The sequence below is a fragment of the Mesitornis unicolor genome, unplaced genomic scaffold (assembly GCF_000695765.1).
Source record: "Mesitornis unicolor isolate BGI_N332 unplaced genomic scaffold, ASM69576v1 scaffold6116, whole genome shotgun sequence".
Taxonomy (NCBI): domain Eukaryota; kingdom Metazoa; phylum Chordata; class Aves; order Mesitornithiformes; family Mesitornithidae; genus Mesitornis; species Mesitornis unicolor.
In genome coordinates, this window is record NW_010191574.1 from 9,523 (window position 1) to 20,351 (window position 10,829).

General features: G+C 38.1%; 1 protein-coding gene across 3 annotated transcripts in view; it reads left to right on the forward strand.

The window, feature by feature from the left end:
• Positions 1-3,034: 3,034 nt before the first annotated feature.
• Positions 3,035-10,829, forward strand: part of NAP1L1 (nucleosome assembly protein 1-like 1) — an 18,312-nt gene continuing 10,517 nt past the window's right edge. For all 3 annotated transcript variants that reach the window (XM_010186774.1, XM_010186776.1, XM_010186775.1), the window contains exons 1-4: positions 3,035-3,070; positions 3,754-3,842; positions 7,404-7,506; positions 10,278-10,419. In XM_010186774.1, coding sequence (XP_010185076.1) covers positions 3,054-3,070; positions 3,754-3,842; positions 7,404-7,506; positions 10,278-10,419 — 351 coding nt within the window. In that variant the 5' untranslated portion in view covers positions 3,035-3,053. The remainder of the gene's footprint in view (positions 3,071-3,753; positions 3,843-7,403; positions 7,507-10,277; positions 10,420-10,829) is intronic.

Genomic DNA, 10,829 nt, shown 5'->3' on the forward strand with positions numbered 1-10,829 from the left:
CTTTGTATTAGGTGTTGTGCGAAAGTAGTGGAGGCTGTTTGCTCTTAGAGAATGCATTTTCTCAGGGCTTTTTTGCCTCTACAAATGTTTTTTTACCAGTAGAACTGTTTGCAGAGAAGCTTATGGTTATTTAAGTAAAAGACAATAAACTAAATGTTATGCAACTATATATCCATACTAGGGGTTGCACAGATTAGTCTGTCTGCCAATGTAGTTCTGTTGGCATAGAGCCTTGTAGCTTCCTCATGCAAGAACTGTTGTCTAGGGCTGGCAGATGACAGTGTCATGACAAACAGTGGTGTCTCCTCAGTTTGCAGAAGAACTGTTCCAACTGCAAATGTTCTGATATTGAGTTGTACAAAAAATGGAGGGAAGATTAAAGGATGAGACATGAAAAAGGCTGATGCAAGGAGAGTAGGAAAAAGGGGATGAGACAGATAGGAACACACTGGAGGGAGGCTCTGAAGTTGACAGCTGCTTGATATGGTCTATTTTAATTTCCAAAAAAACTTTGAAGAATGTTATCCAATTTCTCTGAGTAAACTGGGCCATAGTTAGAAAACAAAGTGCTTGCATGGATTGTTTAAAAGCCAGGAAGCAGCGGGTGAGTAACTTCCCCTTGCAATGAGGAGAGAGGCAGATGCTGGACATCCCACAGGGCTCTATAATGAGACGAGTACCTTCAGCATAGTCAGAAGTGATCTTGGAAAGAGGGGTGAACTCTGAAAGGATAAAGGGTTTTGAGGATGAGTAGTTGTTCAGAATGGTGAAAACAAGGGCCCACTGAGGAACTCAAGAGCACAGAGGCTGCTGCACAGCTTCCTCTGCTTCCCCTGCCACGCTGTTGTCCAGCATAAAAAAATCTGACTTTGATATGATCTCTGAGCTGAATGTTGCAGCTCAGAAACTGGATTTTAGTGCTTTTATGCTTGAGTGATAACATCAGCTTACTTGCATGGTTTCAGGGAAGATGGGGGCTAGTTTATGAAATAAAAATTGATTATGGGGTTGTCAAATACCTGTATTTTCTGAGTATTTTTTTAAATGTGATTGAAAGCTAGAAGAGTTTCTGGGGGGGAATTCTTGCCACGCCATTGCTTTTTTTTTTTCCCTAGGCATCTGCTAATGGACAGTGTTGGAGATGGATGGATACTTCTGAAAGTTTTTAGGCATGACTGGGTCATGGCCAATCTCATGTCCTGATACAGAAAAAAACATGTTTAAGCGAACTGTAGAAATAAGTCTTTTTCAGCAAACTTGTATTGAAGGTGTTTCAGCTGCTGTTTCATGTAGTCCACTGGCTTGGTGAGACCACAGAGGTTGTGTTGCCACTGGTCACACCTTTGAAAGAACTACCTCTAGTTTTATGGAAAGTGAAGCTGTATTTGATGGGGAGGATGGAGAGAGGAATTGTTGATCTCTACAAGGAGCGATAGTAGTTTGCAAGTGTGATCACTGTCATTTGCATAGAAATGTGGTGGACTGTGCATCTTGTGTTCTTTTGCACAGTGATACACTACCAGTCTCCTTGAAAAGGTCCTGCATGAAGACCAAGATAAGAGGAAATGTGTAAGGAAAAAATTGTGCATTTTGCATGGATACAATCTTTTGCAAATAGGAAATAATGCTACTTGTTATGTTGTTCAAGTAGTAGACATATAAATGAGAGCTGTAACTGTAGTATGACTTCAGTTTCTGTGGGCCTTCAATTCATACTGTCTTTTGAGAATGGTATCCAAAGGAGACCTTTTTTGATTACAAATACTTGATTGGCTCTGTAAAGCTGTGGTCCTAAATGAAGACATCAGATACTTTCTTCTCATGTGATCATTGGCAAGTAGTTGTGACATCAGAAGAATGTATTCTGATTATATACATAGATTGTAGTTGTTAAATTCTTAAGTTTAGGTTCTAACATGTCTCTTCATAATGACTGTTAATGCCCTGATCTTACTGGGATTTTGCTCTTGTGTTACACGCTTCAGACAGATCATATGCAATTTTCATTTATTTTGAAACACGCCTCCAACATTGACTAAAATTCTCATTGGAATGCATTATAAGGAGTTGAACTTTCTGAAATAAACTTGCATTTGTTTAGCTTACTGGACAGCAGCTGACATGGGGACTCTAAAGCAGTGGTTTCTGTGCTTCTTGGACCAGTGGTTTATTCTTGGTACTGAACCATTGAACCTAAGACGTCAGTAATGGGACAGTGTGTTCTTGTGCTTAGGGTTGTCTCCAACTTCAAGCTATCAGAAACCTCTTTTTGGAGGCTAGACTCCTAAGTACTGTTTTGCTGGTGGATAATGTTATTAATCTTGTAATACATTTGAAAATGTAGGTACTTCATGGTATACAAGATTTCCAATAGTCTCAACATAATTTACTTTGTCTGGAATATATTTATGGTGATACTGAGATACTTAAGAAAACTCTGATTATTCAGAACATGGAAATTAATCATGTTAAGTAGTTTGGCACCTGGCATCAGTTTTTTTTTTCTAACGTTGCAGTTCCCTGGTTTTTCTGAGGAACTGCTTGGATTAGTTTTGTAAAGTTGGATTAAAAGTAAAGCCACAAAAAGGCATCTTTGGTATTAAAAGAAACTGATTTAGCTGGAAGTATCCTCTGTCTGCAATTGCCTGCTGGAAATGAGTAAGCAGTTACCAAAAGGACTCTAGCACCCTTCTTGCTTCAGTTTTTCTCAATTTATATTTTGATCTTATATGTAGACAGTATGTACTTAGACAAAGTACAGTCCTATGGTACAAAAATGCAACATGGCGTTTTGCTGGTACTTACATTTATGTGAGTAGATCTATTGGCTCTAAACCTGAACAACTTTTTTCAGTATTTCTGTATGCTTTGGAGTGAGAGCTCAAAGGTGCATGGGAGATACACCACTCTTCAGAATAAAATATGTATTTGTCCTGTTTCTTAAAGCTGACATGGTTTGTGTTTCTTAATTTTTAGTAACCTTGTAAGTGAAGTCTAATCTTGCTGTTCTCACATCTTTGTTTTTCTTCCTCCAGGGTGTGAAATCAAGGAGAATGGCAGACATAGACAAGTAAGTACAACCTGCAGGTTACTTGTCTTATACTTCAGGTCCCTTTCATCTCCAGATACTTGGGGTCTATGTATTGATCTTGTTACTGTGTCAAGATGTGAGGTTTATAGCATGTGGGGGAAAAAGCTTGAGTTGCTCATGCCAAATGTTTTTGGGATCTTAATTAAAAATCTAAAACTGGGACAAGGCACCAGTCAACTTGCGATGTTAGTTGGAATTCTAGAGAGGGGAAAAACAATAGTACTGCCCATTACCATTGTTTCCCTGTATGTAGTTTTTTTCCATGCTTTGAATGCTTGTGTTTTCTGGCATTTGAAGTATAGCTTAGGTGAAGCTGTCCTCAGTTCTCAAGGCTTGCACCTCTTAAAGGTGCAAAGAGGATGTGTAGAGCAGGAGGCTTTGATTTGTTGATATGAACAGGAGCTGAAGGAATTGTGAAAAGGAATCTTCAAAATTCTGGAAAGCTGCTAGTTCTTTAAGCTATTCTGAGATTGCCAAATGTGAAACTTGAATCTCTGAAGACAAATTTGGGTTTGTTTGGCTAGTAAGACTTCTAGTTTGTCATGGATCAAAACTGATGCTACAGTTTGCTTCTACGCACATGATCTCTAATTTGAGCTCTTTAAGCTCATTACAGTGTTTTAGAAAATTAACTTGGTCCTTTTATTGAATATTCCTAATAGCAAAGAACAGTCTGAACTTGACCAACAGGATATGGAAGACGTTGAAGAAGTAGAAGAAGAAGAAACTGGTGAAGATGCTAACAGCAAAGGTAATGTTGAGATCAAGGGTTTCTATGTGGCTGTTTACATGCTTTCTAATTGTGTGTTACTGATTAAAATAATAGGAAATGGTAAAATGCAACTGCTGGTGCACAACTGCATTTACATTCTGATGCACAACTCCATTTACGTTCTGAAGCAAGGAGATATTTTCGTTTTCTGTGATTTTTTTTTTTAATTATTTTTTTAATTAGTTGTCTGCAGTCATTCATTTTAGTCATAGTTAGTACCAGTTGAGGCAGTGCTGGCTACCTGTAAGGATGCATAATTGAGAAAGAGAGGATTATTGTGAGTATCTGACTAGATTCTTCCAAAACTAACAACAGTTAAGAGCTTTTAATATGTGAAGCTTGGAGTAGAAAAAAATCAGGAGCGTATATACATATATATAGAATATGTGTGTGTCTCTCTCTGTTTTTGATCAACTTCTTAGTAATGTGCCACTGAGCGCTTTCATAGAATCATTTGGTTGGAAAAGATCTTTAAGATTGAGTCCAACCATAACCTGTCCACTACTAAATGACGTCTCTAAGCACCTCATCTACCTGTCTCTTAATACTTGCAGGGATGGTGACTCCACCATTTCCCTGGGCAACCTGTTCCAATGCCTGATAACCCTTTCAGTGAAGATTTTTTTCTTAATCTAAACCTCCCCTGGTGCAACTTGAGGCCATTTCCTCTCGTTCTACTGCTCGTTACTTGGGAGAAGAGACTGACCCCCACCTTGCTACAACCTCCTTTCAGGCCGTTGTAGAGAGCAATAAGGTCTCCCTTCAGCCTCCTTTTCTCCAGGCTTTTCTCCAGCCCCAGTTCCTTCAGCCACTCTGTAATAGGACTTATGCTCCAGACCCCTCCCCAGCTTTGTTGCTCTTCCCTGGGCATGCTTCAGCACCTCAATGTCCTTCTTGTAGTGAGAGGCCCAAAACTGAATACAGTATTTGAGGTGTGGCCTCACCAGTCCCCACTACAGGGACATGATCACTTCTCTACTCCTGCTGGCCACGCTATTTCTGATACAAGCCAGGATGCCACTGGCCTTGGCCACCTGGGCACACTGCTGGCTCATACTCAGTTGGCAGTTGAATATCCCCAGACTCCTCTCTGCCAAGCAGCTTTCCAGCCACTCATCTCCAATCCTGTAGCGTTGCATGGGGTTGTTGTGACCCAAGTGCAGGACCTGGCATTTGGCCTTTTTGAAGCTCATACAATTGGCCAAGCCCCCATCAATCCAGCCTGTCTAGGTCACTCTGTAGAGCCTTCCTGCCCTCAAGCAGCTCAACACTCCTGCCCAGCTTAATGTCATCTGCAGACTTACTGAGGGTGCACTCAATCACCTCGTCCAGGTCGTTGATAATGAAGTTGAACAGAACTGGTCCTAGCACTGAGCCCTGGGAAACACCGCTTGTGACTGGCCTCTAACTGGATTTAACTCTGTTCTTGTTTAATTGTGAACAGAATGAAAATCATGCTTAGTGTTGACACTCTTAAAATCAATAAGTCCTTCTTTTTTCCCTCAACAAAAAAATTTTTAACATGTATCAGAATACTTGTTTTGTCTGTGCTGAACAGTCTTGCTCATGCTTTGTGATTAAAGACTGGGGACACAAATAGAATAGCCAAAAGAGAAATAACTCATAATCTCTGCAATAAAATGATTTGGGCTGCTGATAGTGCCATATAATGTGATTGCTTGAACAGCATAGTAACACTAAAGAGAAGTAGGATAATTTTGCTCAGGAAGATGTTAGTCTTTGGTATATCTATTGAAAAAAGTGTTTTCAAAACTGGATTGCAGAATTCTGGGGAACATGCTGGCCAGCTGAAGAACAGCTTATAATACTTAAATGGTAAATATTCAGGTGTTCAAAAGGAGCCTAGAGATGAATAATGTTTATTTTTAGTGATTAATTCAAGCTAATGTAGATGACTGGGAGGCAAATTGGTTTTTATACATCAGAAAAATGTTTCGATAGTAGGGAAATTTGACACAGATGCAAAGGTGCTTAATACTGTAATTGTTGTCTAGTTTTCCTAGTATTTTTTTCATGCACAATTTTTCCTTAGGCTTTGCTGATTTACTTTTTTTATCTAGATAATTCTATTTCTAAATGTCACGAGTCCTTCTGTGGACACTAAACAAAGCTCATGCTTTTAGGAAAAACCTCTTTGAAGAAATAATACTCACGGATCCAAGAACTTGCAAAACAGAATGTGTAGTTGGATTTCAGTTTGAGGGGATGTGTCTGTTGGCATTGGCATACCATGTGTATGATGTGTATAGTGATTTGGTATTAAAGAAAAGCTGGCAACATGCCCAAATAGCACAATTGGGTAGGTTTTCAAGTGTGTAGGAAAGCCTAATGAATAGTAAGACCAGAGAAAACTAGGTACCTTGACAAGAGGCGTAGCGTTGACTAATGTGAGGTAGTACCTTTAAGAAGTAATTACAGCTTCTCCTGCATAAATGTAAACTGATTGCAATCATTATGGAGAAACAAGGCTCCTTTTTTGGATGTTGCTTGAAACATAACTTTGCAGAGTAATTTCAGTGCTAGGACATAAGTGGAAGAGAATATTCACGTGTGGTTACTGTGGTGAAGGGCATACGAATGGAAAGTGATATGCTATTTCCCAAAACTTTGTGTGTCAAGAAGGATTCAAAAGCTTCGCTGTGATTTGAAGATGTCAGAAGCTTGTTATATACATGTAGTGTCTTATAAGGAGTGCAAGGTACTTGTTTGCCTATCTGTAGATATTGAGGATAGGGGGAGGAAGGCAAAAGAATATGATAAAAACTGATCATAAATCCTTACTAAAAAATATGAAGTTGTGAAATTCATTTCTGCAGGTTGAGGCATAGACTTGAGCATAAGTAAAAGGGTTAATGTTAATATGGATAATGAGAACACTTAAGGTAGGAATTTGTATGGTTTTTAAAATGTACTCCTACCTTGTAGTTAGAAACAGGTTTCCTGTTTGGACAAACTGCTTTTTAAAGATTATGTAGATGACAGACTTTGTGTCACTATTCTAATGAATAATTTATTCTGTTATGGGAAAAATTAGGTAGACATAAATTTGTAAGCAGTTTTAAATCCAAGTCTGAAACAGATTTGTTTCTATTTACCTAAAATGGAATGAAAATCCTAATTTCAGTTTTTGTTTCAGTTTTTACTTCTTAAAGTAAAAGCACAGATTTGTCTACATGTCCTTTCCTTAAATAACTTTAAAAAAACCCGAAAAACCGTCAAGGCAAAACTGAGGCTTTTAAAGGCACGATATAACCACTTCCCTTTTAACAAAAAAAAGCTGAGCTTGCTGTATAGTGGCCTTTTTAATCCAGATGCTGTTTTCATATTCAGAATAGGATGGCTTTGATCCATGCTTTCAAAATGGAGAGGTGTTTGAAATACTACTTTGCCTATGTTTCTTTTTACAGGTGTGTATATATAGTAAAGGTACTGCTCTTTTGTAGTATTTAAGTAACTTTTCTTTCAAGATTAGTCCAAAAGATGCACTTTGTACTTATGTAATTTTTTTTTTTTATTTAGCTCGGCAGTTGACTGTGCAAATGATGCAGAATCCTCAGATTCTTGCAGCACTTCAGGAAAGACTTGATGGTCTGGTAGGAACATCTACGGGATACTTAGAAAGGTACAGTATTTGTTCAGTGTGAGCAGAGTGGTACTCTACTATCAGTATTTCATGTGTTCTCCTTATGTATCAAAACTTGCAACAATCTCTTGATAAAGTTTTCGTTACTTGATCTGTAAAACAGAGCTTTCTCTCTCTTATGTGATTTCTGATTGTGTACGAATATTCCACCACATCCACAGGAACTGCAAAACATACAACTGTCCTGCTGTGATAGGGTCCTACACTGCTATTGCCTTGAAGTGGAGCAGCTACTAGCAGGGATTGTTGCTGCTGTTCCTCCTACTCATACCACTTAGCTGTTATAGATGAGAGTGTGGAAGAAAAACCCATGTAACTAACAGCCTTCCCTTGTAAGTACTGGCCCAAGAAAAAGCATGGAGTCAGAGCCTAGATTATCTCTCTTTTCTAGATACTGTACACTACAGGCTTTCTGTACCCAGTCTTTTCTTCAGTTTTCCAACAGATGTTAATTAACCTCTACTAAACTTTCAGGTCCTTGATCTAAGAGGTGAACAAAAGTAGTACCATTGATTTACCTGGCATTCTTCTAGTCAGCTGCTCTCTAAGATACTATACCATTTCTTCATCGATTTCAAGTACAGTGGTGCATTCTCTATCATAAGAGCACTGCAACTTTGCCAGTGTACCAAATGCTTCCCTAACTTGCAATACGAAAATAACTGGAAAATGTGTGTAACTTGAGTCTGTACTTTCTCAACATACGCATGCTGACTTAACTGTGCAGGGTGCCTCTTACATGTCTTCCCAAGTCTTTTGAGGTTATGTATCTACAGAGTCTAGGCACTGAAATGGCACAGAAGTCAGCATGAATCAGGGATCCTAGAAGCCTGTTATATGGGCTGCAAGGAACCAAATGTGTAAGCTGGTAGGAAGCTAAACAGGTTCCAGGAAAACATCTTTCTGCACAGGCTTAGCGTCTAACTGCCTGGCTTCAGTAATTCTAATGCAACCTGTTTTCATAGGGTAGAATTTCCCTCAGTTGTTCACAAGAGGTTGTATTCTTCTATGTTCATTACATTTGCTAGAGGCTTGTAGTCAGAGCAACAGCTTTTACTTGCCATTGTACTTGTCCAGTTCAGATTTCTTGGTCTGTGTCTCCAGTATGAATTTACTCTGTAAGAGATGTCTCTTTCATGAAGCTCCCTTTTCCTTTTTAAGAAGTACAGAGTTTATAATGGTAATGGATGTACAGATTGTGCGACTTGAACTAGTTGGCATGGACTGTAATGAAGTACAGCTTTGACACATGCAAAAGATCTTAGGTTCCCTACTAAAGGGGTTAAAATCTTTACTTTGACATACCAGAGTTGGCCATGCTGCATGTATGGCACTTCCTCTTAGAAATTTTGTCTGCAATTGCTAGGAGCAGTACTCTTAAGTCTCTATATATGCATGTGGCATTAAGTGGGCGATTGTTGTATGATGTATCTGTCATACATATCTGGTTGTGTTAATTTTCTTCCTTAACACTTTACTTGAACTAACTCAACTTGCTACTTAAGTTACTGTTAGTTCTGGTATTGTACTTGAAGATAAAATTACAGCAAAATATCAACTTGACTAACTTCTGGAAAAATGTCAGAGTAAGAAGAATGTTATCAACCCTTTATGAGCATACATGACTAAATTTAAAGTGGGTTTGGTAGGTTGTGTAGCAAATGTACTTTTGCCTAAACTGGAAGGTCAAGGGAAATCTTGATTTAATGGTGATATGCATATTACTTTAGTAACTGGAAATAGTATATTCACATTGAGCATAAAGCTGTCAGGGAGAAGGGTTTTGCATTTTAAAATGGAATATGTGCTTGCCCTACCTAATTCTTAAGATAGCTTTAGTAAGTAATATGAACATTCAGTGAATAACTAAGCTAATATATTAGTTTCTCTAGCCGGAAGCTGTTCCTAACAATAAAAAGCGGTTGTTTACTACTATTCTAAATAATGTGGCACGACTGCTTAAATAAAATAAGTATGGGAAGTTAACATAGTAATCTTTTGTAGCCATATGCTGTGGTTTGGCTCACCTCACAGGCAGTGGAAGCTGTCAGAAATCTACCCAATGAATCTCAGCAGTAGCCTTGATGTAGGTAACTTTTTGTCCTAAGAGTAAGCTTGTGTTAATGTAGTTTACTAAAGTGAAACTGGTATTAGAGTTGTAGCTGAAAAGTATTTATAATGACAATTGCATTAATTCCTTTCCTTTTACACATGTAATACAGTGGTTCACTTAACAAAACAATCTGGCTCACTTTGGGAGTGACATATGTTAGAAGACAGTAGTACCAGCCACTTTCCTCAGTGAAACAAAAAAGTGAATTTTGAAGATTGACTTCTTTAGTGAAGAATAACTCAATTGTCTTGAACTTTTTTCATAAAAGTAAGCCAGTTAGTGACAAGACCTTTCTTAATTATGTTCAATTGTATGAATTTACTATATTGCTCATTGGTAATGTAAAACTTGGTTTTACTATGATGGTTTATTGCACAAGTTTGTTTCATGATTGACCCAGGTGTTTGAAATAGTCTGGTTCTAACTGAGATTAAGCCTTAGTTTAAGAGCCTATGCTAACTGTTTCAATCTACAGAGTACAGTGGGTCATAGTTTTGATTTGTACAGCTTTCTAAAGCATAAAATAGTGTAAAATCTGTTTTCATGCAAGTCACTTAACTTGCAAGGGGACTGGTTTAGGAGTCAATATGTGCTTAGAACGCAGTGTTAGTAACAGTTCTGTCACTGAATTTTTTAGCTTGCCTAAAGTTGTTAAAAGACGTGTGAATGCTCTCAAGAACCTTCAAGTTCAGTGTGCACAGATAGAAGCAAAATTCTATGAAGAAGTTCATGAGCTGGAAAGAAAGTATGCTGCTCTCTACCAGCCCTTATTTGACAAGGTATTTTGATGCTTATCTGATTTGTACTAAAAAGCTTTAGCTAAAACAAAAGGGAATGTAAACTGAAAGTTTAGGCACATTCTGAATTACTTTGGTCTTGTATGTGCCCATTCAATTCATTTGTCACCATTTTAATGTACATGTGAATATCAACTAAGATTAAGGGTGGGGGGAGAAAGGTTCCGTCTGTTCCATGGTTACCCAAATCACTTCAATATACCAGGCCTCATCTTGTTTACTGAGCAGATGTCAGATGGTATGGTAACCTCTCTGGAACTTCGGTGCTTTTTTTAGTGTGTTGAAAAGCTTGTAACTGCTGAGCTGTCTTCTAAGGCCAAAAGAAAAAGTTTTGATAAATAGTTAATATGTTACTAATTGTGCAACTTTAGGATTAGAAATGTATTGGTTAG